The 26703-nt window shown below is 45.6% G+C and overlaps 1 protein-coding gene across 1 annotated transcript in view; it reads right to left on the bottom strand.

The window, feature by feature from the left end:
* Positions 1–1279: 1279 nt before the first annotated feature.
* The window catches only part of ABCA2 (ATP binding cassette subfamily A member 2), a 693258-nt gene continuing 667834 nt past the window's right edge, over positions 1280–26703 (bottom strand). The window contains exons 47-49 of the mRNA XM_078642051.1: positions 17565–17702; positions 16615–16821; positions 1280–3220 (exon numbers count right to left, since the gene is read on the bottom strand). Of these exons, the coding sequence (XP_078498177.1) occupies positions 3185–3220; positions 16615–16821; positions 17565–17702 (381 nt within the window). The 3' untranslated portion in view covers positions 1280–3184. The remainder of the gene's footprint in view (positions 3221–16614; positions 16822–17564; positions 17703–26703) is intronic.

Genomic DNA, 26703 nt, shown 5'->3' with positions numbered 1-26703 from the left:
GGGCTGGGAAAATATCAAGCAAAGAAAATAAGCATGCAGCAGAATTCAATCAGCAAAGAAAACAGATCAGAGGGGCCTTTGCTGACAATGGAAGTAACTTTTGGCTGTATGTCAGCTTACCGACAAAGGGTATTCAAAACAAAAACTGAAACCATGCACTGAGCGCCTTGGTTGTGAAATACACAGAACAAGTAAACAGCGAGGAAGAAAAACTGACAATTAAGCACTTCAAGGGTCACAGTTTACCACAAAGTAGAAAAGAATGCTGGTGTCCAAGTCATCTTAAGGAAAGGACACATGCCACGCCAGCAACAAACAGGAATACCAACTCATTGCAAACTATTCAAACTCATGTGTGCAGTTGAAGTAGAGGTGAAAAAGGAAAGTTGCATAAGTGGACCCGCATGGAAATATACAATACTGCTGTATCTGTGAGCAAGGAGCATTAACCTAGCAGACCAGGATAAGAAGTTACTACAAATCTGATGAAGATCCTAATAAAGGTGGGGAACACCACGGCTACAATCACAGGTGGCGAAAACACACAATCCCCTGATAAGGTAAGCAAAAGACTAAATGATCTCCCTACTGTGATGAGGTGAGATTCTTTCCATACAGTTGCAAAAACACAGTGAAGAAGCTGAAAATGCACAGAGCAAATGCAAACACCAGTGCCAAGCAATTTTCACAGCGAAATGGGAAAATACAGTAGAATTGTATGGCTGAGATCGGAAACCCATCCGACTGGCAACCTGCAGGTAATAAGTAGCAAGCCACTTCTGGGCACCCAAAGTGTCACATTGCTATTCAAGTATCTAGTGTGATCTTGGGCATTAACCCCATGACACAAGATGCAACACCTTTCAAGGTGACAAAAGAAGTTCTCCACTCTAAGAGAAACAGCCCGCTGTTTAGGTTGAAGTGTGGTGCTTAGATCTCCTATCTGGGGTTTCAGGACTATGCATGTGCTAGTACACCTAAAGTGTCAAGCTGCAGTCACTTCAACAATTCACGCTCAAGGCGTGAACACACAGCCTTCAAGTACTGTCCTTAAGAGTGGTGCCACAGCATCAGTGGGTGGAAGGGCAAATGCTGACACCATTGTGTCCACCTGGTCTTTAATGATGTGGCAGCCGTCTAGTAAACTGACATTTTGTGCTTTTTCTCCTTGGTAGTTCTTGTAAATCAACCCATGTATGTGTAATATGTATTGTGAAGTTTCATGGTGTCCCCTTAAATGGTGCTGGATATGTTACAAATAACGCACTGAATTAGCAAATGAGAGGAACATTTACCAGCTGGTTTTAAATGTGGGAGAAAAGGAAAAGAGGAAAAGGTGGTCGGAAATAAAAAAAGAATTGAGGTGAGAAGGGAGCAGAGATGAGGCAGATTTTACAAATATACTCTCAGTTTTTGCAAGAGAACACATTGTATCAGAAACTGGGTTAGAACAGACTCTTCGGATATCAGTGTGAAGGGACAACCTTTGAAGGCAACAACTGATGCCCGACAATAGTGCAGATGGCTTAGAATCAAGAACTTAGATACTAATTGAGACAGCATGACCATTTCTATTGCTATCTAGGTGAAACCACTCTATATGTTGATCAAAGTCCAGAGAAGCCACTTGTTTTGAAACAGAGTGGTGTACGGATGTGTAGTATTCACAATCTAAATTACTTAACAAAAGGGCTCACTTGCACATCACAAATCTCTGTTGACATAACCGAACAGGCAGCCCAACCCCAGATCTAGGCTTTCTCCATATACCATATGGCACACATTAAGGTCTTCCCACATCAACAAAAGGCAACACCCTTAATGCTTCATAGTAGTGCTTTTTCTTATTTCACATTAGGGATTTCTCACTTCAGATGTACATCTCTCTCTCTCTCTCTCTCTCTCTCTCCCTCTCTCTCTCTCTCTCCCTCTCTCTCTCTCTCTCTGTGGAACTCATGCTTCTCTTTTGCCACACCAGAAACTACACTTCACAACAGAGCTGTCTCACCTCACAATATGGCTGCCTAGTATCACAAAAGGGATCCGGGAAATATCCATTTTATCACATCCTTTCTTTAAAAAGCCAGATCCCTGCTTTTTCTGAGATCTGGAATTGATATATGGTTGCGCCGAGTTTCCTCTACTTCAGCCACTCTTTGCCCCCTCTGGGTCTACAGACGTCCATATTTGTCTTGTACCCCATACCGTAGAAGGGTATCCATGGGGTGGCTCGATAGTTGATCTCCCTGGACATCTACCTAATACATTTATTCTAGAATGCCTCTTTTATGCCATCCAGTCTGGTTGGTCCCTAATGATCAGCATATTACCCAGTTACAGAAAAATGCATCAACTTTGCTGAAGGAATTCCTGAGCACACAGAAAGAAACACAAAAGAACTAAAGAGAAAACCAGTTTGTTTTCCTTTCCCACAGAATCCCTCAGTTTGTGAAGCTGCCAAGTGTCATAAATCCTCTTCATTTAAAGGTTCCATGTTTCATTTCCAATTGTTCTCTTCATATCGCGAAAGGATGCAGGAGCCTCAATAGGCTCGGGATGCCATGCGTACTCAAGTAAAAAATGTCCGCCAGTGAGGCACAAACCAATGATCTTCTCCACAGAGAAACTGAAGAAATTGGCGAATGCATGCCAGGTCCCTAAACTTCAGTCAATGAACTCCCCCCACCCCCTAAACCCTTCCAGCCCTCCCCCGACTGCTTGAAGCAGGGCCCCCCGAAGGGCGCTTGGCACAAATGGAGATAGTTCAGCTCTGCAGGACTGATTACTCCTTTAAGGTTTCATGAACAGTATTTTTTTCCTTGAAACCACCCCAGAAGCTGGCCTGTTCAACGGCAAACCAGAAGCTCACGTGGACAAAAAAAATGGCATGAGGCGCCAACTTTAAGCCCGATGCAGACCCAATAACTGGACATCTTTCAAGAGCCGTGCTGCCTCTAGAAAGATGGGAACATGTGCGGCCCCAGTCTGGGACTGTATAGGTGGCACTGGCGGAATCGTCCAGCAGCTTCTGAAGGCAAGCCTGGTGTGTCTTTGGAGCAGAGTCGCAATACCTTGGTAGACTTGCCTTTAAGTGTGATCGTCTGGTTGGCAAGGAGGCAGATGGGACAGTAGGAATGACTGGGCATGGGTACAGCCAAAACCCTTGCATCCACTCCAAAGGATTTTAGCAAAGCGTATCCGTGTTGAAGGACAACTGAGCCTGCATGAGAAAAAGCAAAACATTGGCACAATTAAATTATTATTCATGCTAAAGTACTATAACTATGCGCAGCAAGCTCTACTATAACTGAAGGGGTATAGTGTTACTCCTAGTTCAATCTACTATCACCCGTAACTGAGATATTTTTTTATTAACGTATTACTTACGACTGGTGCCCTAAAGCTTCAAAAAGCATTGGTCTCAAAGAAAGTGTTTTTTTCTCCATTTCATGTGATTTTCCCTATTACTTTTATATTACTTAATGGTATAGTTGCTTCACCACAGGTCAGGGAAAGGTGCCAGTAAAAACATTAATTTTTAATTATACGACAAATTTATGTATACAATAGGTTTATAGCATGGCATGGCACCTTCGCTGTCATTACAATGGTCATGACACTATAAAAGGTATGAAGATCAGTGGCAGAGAGGTAAGTATTTCAGGAAAGACCCAAATGTCTGCTCTGCCAAACCTAAACCATCAAGAGCGCCTGAGGCCCGACAGTTCTGGCCCTCACAGAGGGAATTGTAACTGGTGTAATACCTGCGTCATTCCTGCTGTTGTGATCCAGAGATATCATTTTCAGAGAACCTCTTAAGACAAAAGAATAGGAAAATGTAGTGTAATGGCTAAATTGTGAGCTATACAACCAGGGTACCTGAATTCTAGCCTGCACAAGGGGCGTAACATAGGGCCCTGCAACCCCTCTCCGCTCCCTTGTGGCCGGCCAACCCCCATGGACACCCACCCCAGCACGGTGGCGTCTCCCTGCAATTTCTTATTTTTTAAATGGAGAGTCGGGGGGGGGAGGGGAGGTAGAGTGACAGCAGTGGTGGGAGGCCCAGAAAGGCTAGGGGGTAACGGTATCCCTCCCTGCCCCCTTATGCTGTAAAAATACCCCATTAGCCAATCAGAAGGCGTGAATTTTAAAATGTCAGCAGAAAGTTCCAGATATATTTACACCTTCTGAACCTTAGTTCCAGAAACACTACTGAACGGATTTACACCAAAAAAGCATGCTTCCTGGGTAAAGAGCTAGCTTTCTGCCAAACTTGGGTATATACGTGCAACTGTTTTGGCTGTGGCGTGGTCTACAAATCCCTATGGAAATTTCATGGGGAAATTGCATATTAGGACCTGCCCTTTTCCTCGGTCCCCACTTGATGAATCACCCCAGAACTTTCCAGAAAGGAGCTGAGGTGAATTAACTTTGTTTTTTGGGAAAGTTTCGTGAAGATTCAATAATGGCACCAAAGTTATTAGGAAAACAAGAAATCTATTTCCTATGGTAACTAGGTCCTAACTAGAACTACATAGTGGCGATTACAAGTGTCTGATATAAAGAGAGAGATAAAGAGTAATGGACACAGAGAGAAAGAGACAGAGCGAGAGAGACAGAGAGAGAGAGAGAGACAGAGTGAGACAGAGTGAAAGCAAGACAGAGGGAGTGAGAGTGAGACAGAGAGAGATAGATAGATAGATAGATAGATAGATAGATAGATAGATAGATAGATAGATAGATAGATAGATAGATAGATAGATAGATATCACCTCATCTCGGTTCAAAGAAAATTCAACCTCAACTTGCCAATACTTTGAGATTTTTACTGGCTTCCAGAACGTCCTGTAGCAAGGATTCACTCTTGCTTGAACCCCCTAAAATTATAAGATCACTAGCTCAAAGACAGTCTTTTTCCAGTTCTACCCCACCAACTGGAATCACTTCCTGATTCAAATATGAAAGGCCCCGAAAATGCTTTTACCTTTCAACAAGGACTCAAGACTCTTCAGAAGATACCCAATTCGACCAATGCCCACTCTCAAACCAGGCCGCTCTTCCATTTCTACCCTCATTACCTTGCTCTGTTTGTCTTGCAAAACTGTAGTACTGTATTCTCATTGTATCTCTCAACCGAACTTTTCTCAGCCTCCCCCTCCTAGCCTAGCTCCCTGCTGAATTCGGATTAGTTTCTTGTATGTAAACACATCTCACATGTGATGTTAAGTTCTATGGACGGCGCTGCAATACCATTCGGTGAAACAGGGTTGTAGGGAAAAAAAACAAAAAAACTTAAGTAGTATAAAATATAAACAAGCAATGGCAAAGCCAATCGGTCTGGCTTTAATATTCTAATACATGCAAACAAGGCTACACAGAAATGAGTATAGCTGTGTTTGCAAGTGTTTGTACTTTAATCCTGGTTTGTGACTGGAAGTCCTCTTACTTCTGCTACTCCTGGCACAGGTGGTACTTCCAGGCAATGCAAACACCATGTAAAGACGTATTTTTGTAACAGGCGCTTTCAGCATCCAAAGCTGCCTTTTGCACAAAGACAATACAAAGTAGCAAATATATTATATAAAATAATATTAAAAAATGCTAAATAAAAAATATTTACAAGAGAAAATTGCATGCGTAGTCCGTCCAGAGTGCTTCCTTCGCCTCTGTATATATAGATATTTATATGGAAGTCACATAGTTATTTCTTCCTGAACAACATTTTTCAGGTGCTTTTCTCCGAGTTGTCATCTTTTCATCTTCGCATTTACTTGGTTGTTTCTTCTCAGAAGTTGCTCAGCAGGAAAAGATGCGGTCCTCGTCACTGTCCAGTTCTCCCCTGTTAAGCAAACATTTGAAGGTGTAGCCTCAGACCCCAGTGTGGAGGAGACAGTAGAGCAGGAAGTAGCTCATGTCTTCAGTTTTCTGACACATGCAGATGTTAGAGCTTACTTGCTTCCTTTTCCTTAGGACCGCATTAAGAGGTAGCAAGCCACTTCGTGCTAGAGCAAAAAGTCTCCTTTCTCTAGGATTTAGCGGGTGTGTTAAATAAGGCTGAACAACCAAAGATGGGTCAAAAAGAAGGGCTTGTCCGCAAGGACTCGATGGGTTTCAGTTCCCTTTCTATTTCTAGTGTGGTAAGTATTTTATTGATTGTCTTGATCATCTGCTATGTTGACATTTGTAGTGCAGGATTTCCTGATGAGATATCAAAGCCTAGCCTCTTGCTTTCTTTGAGCTATCATTTTGCTCAGTTTGATTTGTTACTAAGTTTAACGTTTTCTCACCAGGCTTTGAGGGCTAGATTGTTTCCAGACTCTTAACCTCGCCATACCATATTCTATTGGTGCAGTTTTGCAAATTCTCTGGATTGAGAAGAAGCAGACATCTGTTTCCAGTGTCTCTGTGGTAAACATTGGTTGATTATATGCGCAAAGACTTCCAAAGACTTTCTTTTGTGGTTTTGTTTCTATTTTTCATGTTAATTTGTCAAGTGCACCTAACTCCGTGCCTTAGGCTATTTGGCCCCCTGCCTTGCACTGGTCCGCTCAGTCGCTGTTGTGCGAAAAGTAATTTCCATGGATGCTGACATGTTACAGATGGCACTTAAAGATGGTACTGATGTGTCTAGGATTATCTGAATAGTTGTATTACATTAAGGTGGTTAGAAACGACAGTCCTAGGTATGGGAATGTTTTCACTTCTTTCAGTCGTATGTAACTCATTTTGAAGAAATCACAAGAATTTCTATTTTTCCTAAAGATCACTTCTTTGGTTTTTTTCGACATCCTTCGGCATTTATTTTTAATCCATTTTTGACTGTATTTCTCCACTGCCAAGAGCTGCACTTGGAGTCCCTGTAGTGTCCCGGTAATTAGAATGGCATCGTTGGAGTAAAAGATGGCAGGGACTTTAACCCCTTGGCTGCGGGGTGTTTCCACCTGCTGTGCGGGGGGAGGGGGGCCGCGGGAGGCACCGCCGTGCTTGTGACGAGCTCAGCTCGTCATGAGGCACAATGGAGCTGCACTCATGATGAGCTGAGCTCGTCACGACCACACCCGTTTTGGAACGTTCAGCACAGCGAGGAAATTATCCCTGCGTGTGAACGTTCCAACGTTCATGACAAGCTCAGCTTAACCATGCCTCATGACGAGCTCGTCATGAGCATGCAACGGGTTAAAGCCTTTAATTGCCGGGATGTCAATGATTGCCTTAAAGACTTCACTGTGTTGATCTTTTGTGTGCAGTGAAAAAACGTATGGGTGCAAGCAAACATCCTTCTTCCACTCTACTTACAATACTGAAGCATTTGCTAAAATGGCCTGTTTGGTTAGCCTGACCAGTGAGTGTGAATTTGAATACAGCATATCTCTCAGATAGAATTGCCGAATCCAGCCCCAAATCACTCAACTTTTTCTACACCCTATGCTGAGGTATTAGGTCAAAGGCTTCTGTGATCTCCAGATATGCTACATAAAGGAGCATTTTCTTTGCTGCACTGTAACTGAGGATAATGTATAGGAAAGTGAGAATGTGATTCACCATGGCTAGGCCTTCCCTGAACCCCTCTTTATTTTGAATTTGTCTAAAGCTCTGAGTACAAGTTTGCAGACGAGTTTGAAGTCAATTAGGTTAATTGGACAGTAAGATTTTGGGGCCTTTTTCTACAAAGGTATAATAATGCTGTCCTACCAAGATTCAACGCAAATATTTGTTGTGTAGATTCCAATGAATTTTTAGGTTATAATTGGTTGCCACAATCTTAATTTTGCTTGAAGGACTCAGCTGGTATCATGCTAGGCCCTAGCACCATACCTTTTTTCAGGTTGCTTATTGTGGATTGTAGAAGCTGGCTCTTTCTATGATATATAAAAATGAGATATATCGGGTAAGAGTCCAGGAGTTTCTTTATGAGTGAACAGGGGCTTACTATGGCAATCCCAAAATGTTCTGTTAGGGGGTAGCATGGTTGAGCAGCCTTATCACAGAGGTGTAAGACATCTGAAAATAAACACAATGGTTAATAAATGAGACACGACTCAAGAAGGAGATCCAAACCAATTTATAAAAATAGCAAGTATTTTAATACATGTTTAAGCATCAGAAGAAAATCATTAAGGTACGTAATTTTTTAAAGAAAAATACTTCTTAGTTCAAAAAGTCGACAGTGCAATTTCCAAGTTCTGCAATGTAAACTTGTGGGAGGAAAATCATATGAGGTATACTAGTTCTTGTCAGCGACTTCCGGGACCCTTCTCCAGGAGTAAAGGTGAATGGTGAGCAAGGTCCAAGGCAGCACTAGCAGAACACACAAAGCGGCACGAGGGCGACTGGGTGCAGAGGTGCAAAACAGTGTTGGGGGCCCAATGTTATCAAATGGAGAACGGTAGAAGGAGGCTGCAGGAGGGGACTGAGAGGCCAGTCTGGTGAAACCAATGAGTGACTTTGGTTCTTGCGATGTTGGGGAACGTGGGTAATCTATTTGTCCTCAGGATGGGGTGTCCACGTGCATAGTGTATTTGGGGTGTCTGGTTTCTCCATCTGGCAACACTCGCGGTAGAGGGGGCCTGCCAAAAGAGGCAGCAGGTGACGTCGGGGAGTTCACGAGAAGTCACTCCACAGTGGACTCAGACCCTTGAGGGGTTCGGGACTAGGCTGACACCACTGGCCCACTTCCACATGGGCTGGGGGGCTCAGGTGCAGTGGTGCTTGGAAGAGTCAGGTTTTGGTGGGCCCAGAGTCCTTTAAGTGCTTCTTTTGCTGTTTGCAGGGTCCACGGGACAGTTCTGCTGCCCATCAGGTCTTGGATCCTGGGTGAAGGCTGGCTGGTCTCCCGGGCTTTCGGGCCTCAGCAGCTGCAGGACAAGTCAACTTTTGGTGCAACAGGCAAAGTCAGCAGGCAGGCCAGCAGGTTTGGCGCCAAGTCAGTTGCTGGGTCTTTTGTTCTTGCTGTGCAACTCTTCTTGGCCATCTTCTTTCTTCAGGTCATCATGATCTGTTCTTCTGGTGTCAGGAGCTTCCCTAAATAAATAATGAATTTACAGGTGTTAGGGAAGTGTAGGGTGGTAGCCAATGGGCTACTGACCCTTGGGGTCACTACGCCCCCATATGGCCACTTCCTATTGGAAATGCGCATAACCCTGTCCCAGAAACCCTAAGTACACCATCACAAAGATGGGCTACTTCTGAAAAATCATGTCCACTTAAGTTTAGCCCACCTTAGCAGTAGTACTAGCTGGGGGTGGCAAGCCACCCGACTGGATAATTTTTCCACCTGTCCAGGTGCCAAAGTGGCTGTGAGCAAGGGAGTCGGCTTCCTCTCCTGTACGGGGGAGCAAGATTCACATTTCAAAGGCAGCAGCTCTTTGAAGCTTGCCGACCTTGGAAGGCTAATCAGAAGGTCATCATGAGGGAAGGGGTGTGACACCCTTTTTCCTGACAGGCTTTTTTTCTGGGTCTCCTGAGAGCAAAAGGCTCTCACCCAGGGAGATCAGACCAGTGTCTCAGATAGCAGATTTCTGTTAATTATTAGGAATAACTGCAGTTCGTTGGAATATAGAAGAGAAATGCTACATTCAAAGGTCTTCTGTGATATTGGCCTCTAGCCCACTTTTTATGCCGAGGCTCTCCCCAATTCTTCAGCAGATCTTTTTCAAGTGTGTCTTTCCCCAAGGCTTGCCATTTATTTCATATTGTCTCTTATTTTTTTATTTGATCAGCAATCTGTAAGAACTTCTTTCATTTTTAATTTCGTCCTGTGCTCCTTTTGTTTTTACAAGGGTTTTTAGTCCTTCCTTTCTTCACTGTCTTGCATTCTTCTTCGAACCAGCCAGAGTTGCATTTATTTTCGGCTTTGTGTTTTTAGAAAACCTCTTTGAAACTAGAGGTAAGAGGGAGGCCATGCGCTCCTGAAAGCACGCTGCCCATGTATCTTATGCATTTATTTCATACTTCAACTTGGCAAGCAGTTAATCTGGGTCTGACATGTTTTGCCAGTCCTTGATGTTTAATTTCATACCTTCTTTCCTGGGTCGTGGGTCTCCTTAAATAAGTCGGAATTCTTCCCTTTTAGGTCCAACGATAAATCATTGTGATCACCTTCCATAGGATTTTCAAATCTAGTCCAGAACTCCTATTTGACAAAGATATGCTCAATAACTGTTTGGGCCTCTCCTGTATTGTATATTCGAATCCTGACATCTGTCTTTTCATGAGAGTTTTTGGCCAAGGTAAGGCCTTCACCTCAAGCATTTTATAGTTCTTTGGGTCAATTTTTGTCTTCAAGTCAGTTACCTATTCACTTATTTTTAAGTTGAAATCTCCACTGACGACGATGATTGGCCTCAATAATGCTTCGCTATAACAAATGAACAGGTCTGTAAAGTCCTCCAATTTCTGCTGTTGTGCATAAACGTTTATTAGGTGCAGAAATGGCATATCTAAGAACGCATTGTCAACATCTGCATGTTCTCATGTAAATTGTCCCATGCCTTAAATTTTGTTCAATCGGTGCTCCGACAATCGTTTGCTTCGATAGGGTATTTGGAGGCCTCCGCTGCTCCTTGTGGGTTGAGGGTACTTTGCACATTTTTTTAGGTTAATGGAGGCTGGAATCTCCCACGCTGAGATTAGCTGAGTTTCTTGAAAGGCTAGGATTTTGTGGCGTGTTAGGAATTTTATCAGATCAATATCCCCTAGTTTTTGGGCGAAGCCAGCATAATTCCATGATAAAAGTGTGATCTTTTCCCACCACTTCTACAGTTCATTTCCTGCTCTTGTCAATCTTGATTTCATACGTTTAGTTTCACGGGTAGGATAGCTCAATATGATTGTTCTGTTTATTTCTTAATGCTCAACTGTATTTCCAAGCCTGAAACTTTGCTGTTCTGAATTGCATGTGGTTCCTAGGTTTTGTTCTCAAGTTTACGATTTGCTTGTTCTTTATAGCAATTTGTTTCACTAGTATAGACCACATTTTTTCTTTCTTGTTTTCATCTTTGAGCTGCTCCTTGAAAAATGTTTCTTCTCCAGTTCTTAACTTTGCATCTCCATTTTTAAAGTCATTTTTGCTTTTAGTTTTTCTTCCTTGGGATTCTTTTTTCCTTTTGTTTCAGTTGTCACCTCCAGCTGCACATCAATCTCCTCTATCTTCCCTCTTTGGGCTAACTCTTAGATATGAATGGGTATTGGTGTTATGGGGCCATTTTTTTTATTTATTATACCCCATTTTGCGGTTTCCTGTGGGGGGTGGGGGGGAGGGGTTATATTTTGTTTGGAGAAATTCAACACCTCCTGTCTCCCCACACTTGCTGCCAATACTCTTTTCAGGGCAGAGTTTACTTGTTGTATATCCTTCCCCTGATCACAGGGTCTAATTAGTTTCACATTTTATTTCCCATACTTTGTTGTTTCTGTATTTCCCATATCTCTTTTGCTCTTTGCTTCTCGGTGTTGATGAGGTTTGTCGTTTCCGATTGGATCACATCCTGTAATTTCGTCCCTGAAGTGTTTTTGGCACACACTGTTATTATGTCCCTGTCTTGCATGTAATTTACAAAACCATATTTTCTTAGCGAAGGTCCATGTAGGTACTTTATTTCCTCCTGAGTGGAATTTTTTTAAGGTTCTACTTGGTGTTGATTTTTTCATATTAACCTTCAGAATGGACAGTAAATTATGGTTTCCTTGAGGCAGAGTGTTCATATTTGCTTCCCCTTCTAATGTTCCTTCTGTAGATGGGAAGCTAGAAGATTCTACCTTTGTCCCGTGGTATGGAGAAATTAGACTCTGGTGACACCACCTCTCAATGAAATATTGATTCCATGATTGACACATTTGTCTTCTGGTTTAGTTGCAAATCTGTACTTTCAAGTACGTTCTTCACATTCCCCATTTTTAAAAGTTTTGGGTTCAAGAGAACAATGGTCTTGATGGGTCTCTGCATTTACTATTTACAGTGGTTAAAGTATTGCTTAGAGTTCCTTTCATATCTTTCCCTTTTGCCTTTTCTGCTGCCAGTTTTCGCTTTTTTTGACCGGAATTCACTTTGGTGTGTTTTATTCGTCCAAAATCCCAGTTCGATCAGGTGGGACTACCTCTGTAGGATAGTGACAAATATCTGGGTAGCCCGGTTTAAACTAATCATTTGGTCAAGTATGCCGTCAGAGTATTTGACAGACACCTTCCCTTCCCTTCCATTCCTCTGGATGACATTTTGCCCTCCTATCTTTTAATATGACTCTTGTATGCTATATGCACCTTGTATGCACAGATTATGCTGGCTATGCTACCTAATGTCCTGTTTAGCTTTCTGACCTGTTGTGTGCTCACAATCACGCGACCTCCTGGAGCAGGGGTCCGTCACCTCCACTAGAACTCTTGGAGGTTTTTGGTATGACTGGAAATGCCTTAATAGGTGATACAGCAACGATAAAGCAAACTATGCATTATCAGAGGTGAAACAGGATGCAGAGACGCTCAGCAAGAAACAATAGTCAAACTTTGGGCTATGAGGTAATGAGGCAATGAGCTACCAACACCAACACACATTTTCAACCTCCATCGCTGCCTCACCGACAGCCTAGCCACCTCTGATCACCTCTGGTTGCCTCTTGTGCCCTGCCCTCTCTCTCTCTCTCTCTCTCTCTCTCTCTCTCTCGTGCGGGGGTTTATCTCACTGTGAGTAGCTAGCAATTTTTTAGTTTTAATGCACTACGACACGCCACACAAACAATTTCCACCACACTGAGCCCCAGTGTAGCGGTGTGCTGGGTCTGGACTTTAGGCAGATGGTGCTTAGTGCCGGTCACCTTATACACAGTCACACACTCACTCATTTACCAGACTCAAGTCTGGCTCGCTGTGCAACTGGGATTGGGGCGTGATGCCGTCCCACACTATGGATTCTCATCCAGCTTGGCCAGCATGTGCTGTTCTCTGTCAGACTGCAACCAATATGATTTGCTAAGTCTGCAAATGTACCCCTGGCGCTGGTGAAGTGTGGGTGGGTGGTGGACAAATTGGCAGATTGTGGGGGTATGAATGGGTCCGGTGCAGTCCAGGTACAGCACGACGGTGTACCCTCTGAGCCACCTATAGTATCCCCTCTCATCCCTGTATCCTCGTAGGATCACAGCGTACTAGAACGCAGGGATCAAAGCAAGCAAGCCACGTCAACTGCTTTCTTGATGGCTTCCACATTGGAGCTGCACAGCCCTACCTCTTCAGACGCATAGCGTAATGATGCAAATTACTCCCTTTGACTCACAGATCCCAAATGCATACAATGTGAGCTCGAGGGAGAATAAAGTTGGCACCAAAAAGAAATAGATGCCCAGCACAACCGCACAGCTTCAACTCCCTCCACAGACTGGCTCGCCAGTGTGGTGCACAGGGGCAGGTTCTTGAAACGGAGGAAGTAAAGGGATATGCCACTTTGTGCTTTTTGACAGCCAAAAGAAAGACAGGAAGGTTGGGAATCTCAGCAGTTAGTGGTAGGTCTGAAAGGAGACGTGCAGGCAGTACACACAGTGACTGTGCCAGACTAAGCCTTAGATGCTACTTCTCTAATGCTGTGCACTTTGCAAGTGCTGTAGTCACCCATCATAGATAGAAGCCATGTCACCTAGCATGAGATTGGAGGCACCTCAATAAGGGAGCAACTACCGATACTGGCAGATGCAGGCGAACACATAAGAGACCACCAAGGGATACAGGAAGGATGTATGACATTACAATGCATGCTTTTACATCGCATGCTTTTACAACGCGGTTTTTACAACGCATAACATTACAACGCATAGTGCTTTTAGGCGCTGGATAGTGAATTGTTTAATTTACTATTCCAACTCCAGTCCCCATGGATAGTAGGGAAGGTGTTGGATAGTACATTAAACCTATTCCCTATCCTAGTGCGCCCCCCAGCGCAATGCGTTGTAATGGTTTGCGTTGTAAAAGTTGCGTTGTAAAGGCACTGCATGGTAAAAGTTGCGTTGTAAAGGTTGTTTACCATACAGGAACTGCCATAGTGTAAAGCTCTGACAGCACAAAGAGTACAGATGAATAGGGAGCCTTCAAGAACTTTTAGTTTAACACAAGCAACCAGTGACAGCATATACAAAATACAGATACCACTCCTGCAGAAATGAAGATTCTTTGTTCAGGTGCGCTACCTATCTTGCAAATGGAAATATCTGCGAAATGCAGTGGGCCGATCCAAAATGTCTTTGTCAGCCCATCAACCAACTCTTTGGAAGGTGCTCACTCTAGTAATGCTAATGCCTGAAAAGGGCTTACCCAAAGTCCCTTTCTGTATATTATGCATGTTGTTTTTATGTCTCGTTTAGCGTTGCAGCGCGCATGTGCTGCTCACTTTGCGCGCCATGCAGTATACACTACAGCGGGGAAGCGTCATTTAAGCTCCGCCCACTCTCCGTCCATCTTTCGGATTGGCTTACATCCTAAATGCTACCTTCTGATTGTTTTTTTGGCTTATTGGTCCCTCCTCCCGAAGGCCATGTTGTGATTTGTATCCTTCCCTGGCTATTGGCCCCTTTACTCCATCACAATTTTCTGCCCTGTGTTCCTCCCCCCCACCCCCTCCCACAGTCCGTAACTTTCCACCCCCCCTCCTCCCTCACTCCCGTTTGTGCCTTCCTGGACGCCCATCCTCCAGTTTCCAATGCAACAGGTCTCCTGTAAATACGAGTCCTATTGCATTAAAAATGCTTGTTTGTCGTGGGATTGGCTGGGTGATCACACCCTTTTTTGGTCTTGCGCGCTGTTGGCGGCTATCTTACACATGCACACTGAACACCTCTCCTCCCTCAGCTGTTTTTCCTTCCCTCCCCGCCCAGGTTTCAGAACGAGGTAAGAGACTCAAGCTACTTGCAGTTAAACCATACTGAGAAGGGCTGTCAAAAGAAAACTTGCACGTCGGTTGTGTACATTCGCTATCAGAGCGGTCATCTTTAAGTGCTAATAGGGTACTGCCGTAATTATTTGAAGCATGTGTAGGCGCATTTAAAGCACCAGTTCGCGCTATATAAAAAACATGCATAATGCTTCGATAAAATGGCGCTGTGGGGCAGTGCGCTTTCTTAACCTGCCCGGATTCATTCATAAAGCCAACCATAACTTGGCGCTATTGTCATGCCGGGCAATAACGGACGTATAACTGCCAGTCAATTTGAAAGTAGTAGAGAGCCAGGGCTGATTGAGGCGACAGGGCCCTCTTTGAGGTAGTGCAGTCAAAGCCTGGCAGTAACACGCATTAGGTTGGGCAGCGCCTCTCTTGACTGTTAATATATACCGCTTCTCTCCCAAAGGCACTGGGGTCCCCGGAACAGGTAGGAGAGAGGCAGCCGTATGGGGCCCCTGAGCTGGCATGTAACCGGCTTTTGAAGGTTCACTGCTGGGAGGAAAAATGCGAGATACCACGGCAAAGCGTAGCTCAAGGAGGGCAGGCAGGGGAGCCAAGGAACCGTAAATTTGGAGCTTCGACAGCGCCACAGTTAATCAGCCCATTGTTCATTGTCGCCACATAGCATGACTATTCAAAATGGATGCGAGAGTAAGCAGTTTGCTAATAACCCAATCAGGGGCCTGTCATCCAGCCGTACCACAGGATAATATTTTATCACTGTGGCTCTGCATGTTTTTATACAGCCTGTAGGGTGTTTAACAGCCTTGCAAAGCAAAGACATTCTCACATTTGTTATTGTGAGATGCAAGGTAATTAACCCGGTTAGCAGTTCAAGCCAACAAATGCCAAATATACTGGACCCACTTATAATCACTGCCACATAGTCCATTGCAGTAATATGGGATAATATAATGAATGTGTAAACACTTCTACGATCCCAAAGGCGAGACGGATTGCATTGCAAATGCTTGTTTCTATATGTGCTTGGTTCTGGCAAGAGGTATTTAAAGGAAGCTAAAGTAGTCTATAGTTCGACTTAGAAATGGCCACTTCCGTTGGGATATAACATTGACTCCCTTTGAATCCCTGCCAGGGAGGCACTGACATTCAGAGCCACTCATCAGTAGCAGATCCCACAGATCACCAGGGTGCTTGGGGCATTACTGAAATGATGACACTCAACAAAAGGTGATGTCCATGAACTAGGGTGAGGAGAAGCTTAGGTTTCCAGGATGGTCAATGATTAGGCGGATGAATACCTGGCTAACTACAGGATTCTTGGCAAGATGCCCACTTATGGAAATAATGGCCTCACAAGAAATCTGTTATGATTCTGATTCCTAAGCACCTTCTGCATCCCCAACATGCCCCTCTGGAGGAAAAGTTGGGCAACTTTTCCTAACAGTAGGAGGCCAAGTTCTGCTGGGATCTGAAGGACAATTCCATCAGGAGGGTATGCTAGAAGCTGAGATGGACCCCAAAGCTCCTGGCATGTTGCCTTCTCATGTAAACATGTTCTGGTATTGGTACCTTCGTCATGCTTAGTATGTGAATGACTTGTGGCCAGTTCAAACCTCTATTGTCGTCTTTATTTCCCTTTTTTATACATTCGCCGTTATGTTCAATCTACATTTCAAGGACTCAAAGGCTGTGTAACAGCAAGAAAACACCTGCATTCCAAATTGACTTACCCTTTCTTCCTCAAAGCTGATTAAGCCCTCATCATCAGTCTCCAGATCCTCAGATTCTTCTACCACCAGGGAGCGCAGCTCTGTGGGCGTTGTGTGCGGTCGGAGCAGACTCAAGATGCGAGACAAGGGAGACTGAGCAGTGCAACTGGGTAGAGATTCCTGCTGGTCCAGGTTATCACTCTGTTTCTTAGCAAAGTTCACAAACACCTATTTGGAGGGATATAGTAAAAGGTGTAAGAGATGAGACAAAGAGACACTTGGGGAAGAGGTGGAGGTATAAATGAATGAAACAGATTAAGGGAAGTGGTAATTGGGAAAAGTCAGGAGAATGGAGTGAGTTGGCTAGAAAATTGTGAGAAGTAGTAAGGAATGTGAAAAGTGAGAAAGGATAACACTTACACAAGAAGGAGTAAATAAACGAAAGGTGGACTAACAGCAATGAAATGTCAATGACAAAGAGGAAACTAGTAAAACACATTAAAGAGGGAATGTAAGAAAAGAAACGAATAACCAAAAAAGAAAAATAGATTGAAAGCAAGGATGAGTAAATAAAGTAAAGAAGCAGAAAAAGGGCATTTAAAAGAATATTGCCAAGAAGAAAAATGGTAAACAGGGCCTTAAAAACCAAGTTGGATAAAAACACAAAGTAAGCTAAAAGCAAATAAAGGAGAACACAATAAGAAAGATGGAGAACAAAAAGAAGCAGGGAGGTGGAAAGATAAGGCATGTCAAATGAGACAGAGGATTGTTAAATTTTCAGGGTAATCCACTCCACTCTACAATTACTGCTTTATGGGAATAAGAAATGTAAGTAACTGAAGAGACATTACAGCAGTACTGTTTCAAAGAGTCTATGCTACTTACTGATGTCCACCCAAGGAACAGGGTCTAGTAGCCCTTGCTGATGTCTCTCTGAGGAACAGGGAGGCATGGAGGATCAAAGTACTCACGTTGTCCAAAGTGGTCTGGCTGACGGAATAGTCTTCAATGCCCAACACGTCTACCACCTGCTCCATTTTGCTGAATACCTGGGCCAGTGAGATCTGGTCAGATTTGAGCTGAAACTGTACCTTGGTGTGATGCCGCTCCTACAGAGAAACGATAATTCAATAAACAAAATAATATTCTTTTTCTCCCATTCTTTACAAACTCTGTGGAGCTCATTCCCAAAACAACACTGTTTAATCTTCACCAAAGAGCATTCTGTATGGTTACTCATCCTCAGTGCCTCTCAATAACAGCACTGGGGCAACAAAACTCTACAGATGAATACACAGTGGCACATATTGAGCACCAATCATATACACCCCGAGTTTACTTACGCCGTGCTTATAGACTATCTTCGGATCCCTCAAATCTCATTGAGACATGCACTGGTGAGAATTTTCAAATCATGTGGCTAAAGCGGCAAACCCTCTTAAAAACTGTGTGTGTGTGTGTGTGTGTGCAGTCATTACAAACGATAAACAAACTAAACATATGCCACTGTTCACAGGCATATAGAACGCAAAACAAAAACTGTCTGGAGCCTCTAAAAAGCAGATGATACACAAAGTGTTCTTTACGTTTCACTGACGGGCATTCTGTTTCACTAGCTCTCACTTTGGATATTGCGGTCTTTCATTAATGTTCACAACTCTGGTACCCATAAGTGTCACGCATGGTTTGTCTTGCTCCATGAATTTACTGGAATTCGGATTTCTGCAGGTTTGCCTCAGTGCGCATTTCCATCAACTTGTCACATTTCATGTCTGTCCACCATGAACGTTTTATTAAACACTTCAAGAATCAAAAACGTAGAAAGGTGCGGTATAAGTTATGTAAAACGGAGTCCAGAGTCTATTAGCGGCCCAGAATGATTGGAAAAATCAGTCAATTCCACCAAATTGTGAGCTGCATCACACCTTTGCACTGAGTTGTGATCCAGCACGGACTACTGTATCAATTTAAATTACTACGCGCGGTCCGCTTAAACTAGAGAGGCTGCACTTTTTCACTTATTTAATTTCAGTTTAATTTTCAGTTTAGCAGCCGCGCTTAATTATTTCTAAAGCTGGACGCTTTCACATTAGCGGTCGTGCTTATTTTATTAATTTATAGTGCGGGCCACTTTCACTTCAGTGGCCGCGCACAACGTGTCTTAATTTATTTTTACTTTGTGTGAAAGCGCACCATATGCGCTTTCACTTTAATATTGTCCGTGCCCCTTTGTTTAGACACGGCTCACTGTAACCTGAATACCGTGAGCAGTGTCTAAATAAATGGGCGTGGCCAACATTAAAGTGCTCTCACATTTGCGAGAGTTTGAGCTATTGGCATTAAAAATAACAATGCCTTGTATATATATGTGTTTGGTTTAAAACACAGATAATTAACCTATGGCCACTAATGGCAGCCTGCAATATACCAGTCCACCCTGTGGATATCAATGGGGTGACAATGTTGACAATGTTTTCAAAAGGACCATTCCCTTTGTATTATTAATGTTCCTAGTATCTGTGTCATCTTTTAAAAATATTAAGGCATGTGGCACAGCGGTATTATGAGAAGAGAACAGTGACCGCACTGCAATAAACTGTAAAATAAAAACAAATGGTAAGATTGCTGGATAGATGGATGTCTACAGGTCATTGTTGGTCCTCCTGTAAAACGTTGTGCATGTGGTAGGCTATTCAATGGTGATTTCCCACAAGTACACTCACATCAACCTTAACCTATGCTCTAATAATCCATGGTTTCAAACATTTTGTCTGACTGCCCTGGTACTTTTCACTGGCATCGTACACCATGGAGTCACCCGCTTGGTCAAAGATAGAAAGTAGCCTGCAATGCTGCAGTCCCTGCTGCTAATATGATAGGCAGATAATAGCATCAATATGTAAACAAATATTGGCAAAGCCAATAGGTCACGACTACCGAGATCTATTGGCTTTGTCAATATTTTTTAGCCATGTTGTACAACAGCGTGACTGGGCATGTCATTGCTTTTCTGCATTTTATATGTTTTACTTTCATAGGCAAAACATAGAGCCAAAAACTAAAGTGTCTGGGGGGGGGGGGATGCATGGGGGAGGGGTGGGGGGAGGGGATGCATGGGGGGAGGGGTGGGGGGGAAGGGGCAAGCAAGAATGAGGTGGAGGGGGTGGTGAAAGCAATGATGGGGAGGGGAAGCAGGAATGGGTAAGCCTGCTGATTGTATAGCATAATATGGCATGGCTTGTCATTGTACAGTAAGGTAAGGTATGATCTGTTGCTGCATAGTGAGGCCCGTTATTGTATGGTATGGTCTCTTATTGAATAAAACAGTATGGTATGGGCTGTCATGGTATAGTACTGTATGCCATGTAAATGTATGGTATGGTAAGGTACAGCGTGACCTTGTATGGTATGTCATTGTATGGTATGGTAAGATACGGATTCGCAATGTATAGTATGATATGGCCTGTCATTGAACAGTATGTAAGAGTATGATGTCATTTGGCATTCTATGGTATGGTAAGGACTGTAATTGTATGGTACAGTATGCCCTGTTGTATATTATGGTATTTCATTGTAGAGTATGGTATGGTCTGTCACTGTATATTATGAAATGGTAAGGCCTCTCATTCTACAGTATGGTATGGCTTGACATTGTATAGTATGGTATGGCCTGTCATTGTATAGTATGGTCTGTCATTGAATGGTATGACTATGGTAGGGCCCGTCACTGGATAGTATGGTATCGCCTATTCTTGTGTAGTAAGGTCTGGCATGTCACTGTATAACTCGGTATGGTATAGCCTGTCATTGTATAGCATAGTATGTTAGGTCATTGTATAGTATGGTACGCCCAATTACTGAATAGTATGGCATAGTCTCTTATTGAATAGAAATGTATTGTATGCGCTCCCATTGTATAGTACTGTAAGGTCCATCATCGTATGGTATGCTACAGCCAGTCATTGTACAGTACAGCATGGTTTCGGCTGTCACTGGATGGTATGATATGGTACGGTCTGTCATTTTGTAGTTTGGGTTGGGATGGGATGGGATGGGACGGGATGGGATGGCCTGTCAGTGTACAGTGTGGTATTTTGTATGGCCCCTCATTGTGGAGCATGGTATGGTAAGGGCTCTTGTATAGCATGGTCTGCCATAATATATCTATACTAATATTATAAAGAGAGAGCCAAAACCTTTGAGGCGGGTAATCTCAGTAACCATAGCACCAATCACAACACCCAATACAGCGTTGGAAAGGGCAGTTGCAGCAGAATGACATAGGCTATGCAGACTGCCACCATATACTTTTTTTTTTTAATTGTTTTTATTAACTTTTTAAGAAACAGTGGTGTTCATCACAATCATACAGTGCAAGACTTACAATTGTACCGTAGGACACCATATACATTTAGAGGTAAAAGAACCGTGCCAGCAAAGTAGTCCCTTGTGGGCGTGTCTGCGTTGTGCTGTGGGCGTGGGCTGGGGCGTGACTAACGCTGGGGGCGTGTGGTACGGCCATCACATCGTGGGCATGTGCTGGGGGCGTGACAAACGCTGGGGGCGTGTGTCCGTCCTTCATGCCATGTGAGTCGTACATACAAGCGCCAATTACGTTGCTGCGCAGCATCATGGGGCATGCTGGGGGCGTGAGAAACGCTGGGGGCGTGTGTCTGGCCTTCATGCCACGTGAACGCAATTGCGCCGCATCAATGGGCACGCTGGGGGCGTGAGAAACGCTGGGGGCGTGTGCTACGTTCCGCCCTTCATGCCATGTGGGTCGTACATTAATCAGAAGATCGTCTGCTGTGGCCGTGTGCTGGGGGCATGACAAACGCGTTCAGCTGGAGGCCTGGTAAGTAACATTACTGCAGCCTCTCCTGCGCGCGGTTACTGAACTCTCTCATTCAACGAAATTAGACGCGCCTGCTACCATCAACCAGGGCTCTAGCCGGGCTCAGGCGGCGGATCAGTACACTAATTATACGCGCCTGATAACATCAACCAGGGCTGCAGCTGGGCCTCAAGCAGGGGAACACGCGCCTGCTAACATCAAACAGGCCTGCATCTGGGCCTCAAGCGGGGGAACATGCAAATGATTGTGTCTGCGGGGACAATTACTGCAGCCTATCCTACTCGCTGTCACTGAACTCTCTCATTAAACGGATTTACCCATGGCTGATAACTCTCTCATTCAACGACATTACATTACACGCGCCTGCTAACATCAACCAGGGCTGTAGCCGGGCTCAGGCGGGGGATCACTACACCAATTACACGCGCCTGCTAACATCAACCAGGGCTGCAGCTGGCCCTTCTCCGTCCCTATTCTAATGAAACAAAAAATGTTGTCTACCGTGAGATTTTAAAATAAATTGCCATTGCCAAATACACACATTCTATTTCATACCCGGACAACGTCGGGACGGGCTGCTAGTTATGGTAGGTATGTTATGGTATGGCCTGCAATTGTATATGATTGTATGGTATTGAATGGTCTGCCATTGCATGGAATAGTATGGCCGGTCATTGTATGATATGGTATGGTATGGTATGATATGGGCTGTCATTGCGTATCATGGTATGGTGAGTCATGTCATTGTATGGCATATTGTGGCCTATCACTGTATGGTATTGTGTGGAATGATATGGCAAGGACTTTCACTGTACAGCATAGTATGGTATGGTCTGTCATTCTATGGTATGGTGTGCAATTGAATAGTAAGGTATGCCCGCCATGGTACAGTATGATATAGAGTGATATGGAATGACCCGTCATTATATCGTATGGTATACTATGGAGTGGCATGTATGGCCTGTCATTGCATAGTATGGTATGGCCTGTCATTGTTCAGTATGGAAGCATATGATATAATTTTCCATTGTATAGTGTAGTATAGTAAAGCATGTAATTAAATATTATTGTATTGGATGGTATGGTGTGGCCTATCATTGTATGTATGGTGTGAAATAGTATGTTATGGCCTGCCACTGTACAGCATGGTATTGTCTGGCCTGTGGTTGTATGGTAGGATATGATATGTGTTGTCATTGTACAGTATGGCCATTTTATAAAATAGTATGGTATTCCATGGTATAATATGTCATATTGTAGAATGGTATGGCATGAATGTCGTTGTATAGCATGATATTGTATGGTACAGTATAGCATGTCATTGTACAGTTGGCATGGTATAGCATAGATGCACAAGTTACTACTTGTGTAACGATATATCTGTAAGAGACATTAGTTAGTATTATATTCCTTACCTTAGAATATCCCCAGGCGTCAGACTGGATCCGGAAACTTTTGCGTAGCAGTACCCTTGCGCGTCGGTAGGCGGCGTCTGCGGCTCCGCGTCCGTCGTCGGCGCCGTGATGACGTCGTCGGAGTACTTAGACGTCACCTCCGCGTGCCGACGTCAGTTCCTAGACACAGCTTTTCCGCGCCAGAAACGCAGAGCCATGTTAAAAACCAACACTGGTGCCATTGAAACTAGGGCCCTGAAAGGGGGGTAACTAACCCTAGATATCGGTTCGCAAAACGAGGAGGATGGGTGGGTCGGTAAGGAATCTAATACTAACTAATGTCTGTTACAGATATATCGTTACACAAGTAGTAACTTGTGCATCTGAAAGAGACACGTTAGTATTAGATTCCTTACCTTAGAATAGATACCCCAGCAATACCAACCAGGTGGTGGGTCTGCGAACCAATAATCACACCAGAAAGTACTGGAGGACAGAACGGCCAAAGAAGCCATCCCTCCGTACTTGGCTGTCCAGGCAGTAGTGTCTTGCAAACGTGTGCAGCGATGCCCACGTAGCTGCCTGACAGATGTCTTGTAAGGGCACTCCCCGGCCCAGGGCAGTTGTAGTCGCCGTGGCTCGGGTAGAGTGAGCCCGCAATCCAACAGGGGCCTCCTTTTTAGCCAAGGAGTAGCATGCCTGGATACACAAGATGATCCACCGGGAGATGGTCCTCTTGTGCACCGCTTTCCCCTTCTTAGCGCCCACGTAACCAACAAAGAGTTGGTCATCCACCCGGAACTGGCGTGTACGATCCAAGTAAAATGAGAGCGCACGTTTTGGGTCCAGACGGTGGAGCCGCTCTTCCTCTTTAGAGGGATGCGGTGGCGGGAAGAAGGTTGGCAAGGTGATAGACTGCCCGATGTGGAAGGCCGTGACAACCTTGGGCAGGAAAGATGGCTTAGTACGCAACACCACTTTGTCCGGATGGACAGAAAGGAAAGGTGGAGTACAAGAAAGGGCCTGGGGCTCACTCACTCTCCTGGCAAAGGTGATGGCAACCAGGAAAGCAGTCTTCAGAGTAAGAAGGCGGAGAGGACAGTTGTGAAGTGGCTCAAAAGGAGCGCACATCAGAAACGTAAGAACCAGGTGCAAGTCCCACTGAGGCATCACAAACGGAACAGGAGGGAATGTGTGTGTGATGCCCTTTAGAAATCTATTTACAATAGGGGACTTGAACAAAGAAGGTTGATCAGGCAGCCTCAGAAAGGCTGAAAGGGCAGAAAGGTAGCCCTTGATAGTGCCCAGAGCAGAGCCCTGCTGGGCAACAGAAAGAAGGAAGAGAAGAACCTCAGAAAGAGGGGCAGCAAGAGGATCCACAGCCTTTGCTGTGCACCATGCCACAAATCTGTTCCACCTGCAGGCGTATACCGACTTTGTGGAGGGACGCCTGGCTGCCAGAATGACGTTACAGACTTCAGGAGGCAAGTCAAATGGCCTCAACTGTCGCCGCTCAATCTCCAAGCATGGAGGTGGAGACTGGACAGGTTCGGGTGGAGGACCTTCCCCTGCTGCTGCGACAGAAGGTCCTCCTGAAGAGGCAGACGAACCGGGGGATCGACTGACATACTGAGTAGCTCAGGATACCAGTACCTTCGTGCCCAGTCCGGAGCCACAAGGATGACTTGTGCCCGGTCGCGCTTGATCTTCTTCAGCACTCTGGGCAGAAGTGGTATAGGCGGAAAGGCGTACAGTAGACAGCAGCTCCACTCGCCACGAAAAGCGTCTCCGAGCGAGTGCCGCCTTGGAAATTCCAACGCGCAGAACTGATGACATTGCGCGTTCTCTTCGGTGGCGAATAGATCTAACCAAGGCTCTCCCCATTGCTGAAAGAGGCCTTGCGCCACGTCCGAGTTCAAACGCCATTCGTGATCCATCATGCACCGACGGCTGAGCTCGTGCACCCTGGCATTCAGAGAACCTGCCAGGTGTTGAGCCACCAGTGTCACGCTCTGGCGTCCCAGCCATTGCCAGAGGCGCAGAGCCTCCTGGCAAAGGGTCCACGACCCCACCCCGCCCTGTTTGTTGCAGTACCACATGGCGGTGGTGTTGTCCGTGAACACCTGCACTACACTCCCCCGGACAGAGGGGAGGAATGCTTTCAGTGCTAGACGAATCGCCCGTAACTCCAACAGGTTGATGTGGAGCCGGGCCTCCGCCGGAGACCAGAGGCCTCTGATCTCCGCCTCTCCCATGTGGCCTCCCCAGCCCTGGAGGGATGCATCCGTCACAACTACGTGCTCCGGTTGGGGAAGGGAGAGGGATCTGCCGCTGACCCAATCGCGGTCCGTGATCCACCACTGCAGCTCTCTCGCAGTGCCCTCCGATGTCAGGACGTGGTCGGATAGGTTGCCCTGATGCTGGGCCCACTGAAACTTCAGGTCCCACTGCAGAGCCCGCATCCGCCACCTGGCGTGATGCACCAGCAGGATGCAGGAGGCCATCAGCCCCAGAAGCCGCAGCGTCAACCTGACCGAGACCCGGGATAACGGCTGAAAGATGGGAATCAGAGCCTGAATATCCCGGACCCGCTGTTCGGGTGGATAAACCCGAAACCGCGCCGAGTCGAGAACCGCTCCGATGAAAAGGAGCTTCTGAGAGGGGCACAGGTGTGACTTTGGCACATTGATGGAGAACCCCAGCCGGTGCAGGAGATCTGCCGTAGTCTGGAGGTGGCTGACGACTGTCTGGGGCGAGCCCGCCTTCAACAACCAGTCGTCGAGGTAGGGGAAGACTGAAACCCCTAACCTGCGCAGATGAGCTGCGACCACCGCCATCACCTTTGTGAACACCCGTGGGGCGCTGGTAAGGCCGAAGGGGAGCACGGTATACTGAAAGTGCTCGTGGCGGATATATGACGGTACCACGCGTACTTTTACAACGCGTACCGTTACAACGCTACTTTTACCACGCAAGTCGTTACAACGACTTGCGTGGAGGGGCGCTGGATAGTAAATTTACTATTCCAACTCCAGTCCCCGTGGACTCTAGGGAAAGGAGTTGGATAGTAAATTAATATATTTACTATCCTGGAGCGCCCCCCTGCGCAATTCGTTGTATCGACTTGCGTGGTAAAAGTAGCGTGGTAACGGTACTGCGTTGTAAAAAATGCGTGGTTACCGTTGTATACCGCTCGTGGCCAACCGTGAACCGCAGGTAGCGCCGGTGGGCCGGGGATGTGGAAATAAGCGTCCTGCAAGTCCAACGCTACCATCCAGTCTCCTGGGTCCAGGGCAGCTAGGACCTGAGCCAGTGTCAGCATCTTGAACTTCTCCTTCCGGAGGAAGCCGTTGACGTTCCTTAGATCCAAGATAGGGCGTAGGCCCCCTTTGCCCTTCTTGGGTACCAGAAAGTAGTGGGAGTAGCAACCACATCCTACTTCTGGCCCAGGAACGCGCTCGATGGCCCCCTTGGCCAAGAGGGCCGTAACTTCCTCCTGCAGAAGTTGCAAATGATCCCCCGATACACGGTGGTTCTGCGGTGGCATGGCTGGAGGAGTCGCCTCGAAGGGGAGGGCGTAGCCCCTTCGGACGATCTGAAGCACCCACCTGTCCGAAGTGACGGTGCGCCAGTGGAGGTGGTGATGGCGATCCCTGCCCCCCACTGGCGTCACATGGGCCTGAAAGCACGGACTAGGAGGGTTTTGAGGCGGATGCTGCGGGGGAAGGTGTGGACTGACCTCGCCGTTGTCCCCGACCGCCGGGACGGCGGTTCCCACGGCCGCCACCGCGTTGGGTATTACCCTGCGGAGCGTGGCTGGCAGCACGTTTGGGTACACCCCTTCCGTGGCCACGAAAGGAA

Source organism: Lissotriton helveticus, chromosome 5_1 (genome assembly GCF_964261635.1).
Source record: "Lissotriton helveticus chromosome 5_1, aLisHel1.1, whole genome shotgun sequence".
NCBI classification, from domain to species: Eukaryota; Metazoa; Chordata; class Amphibia; order Caudata; family Salamandridae; genus Lissotriton; species Lissotriton helveticus.
The sequence above is the reverse complement of the archived record's forward strand: the minus strand, read 5'-3'. Positions and strand labels throughout refer to the sequence as shown.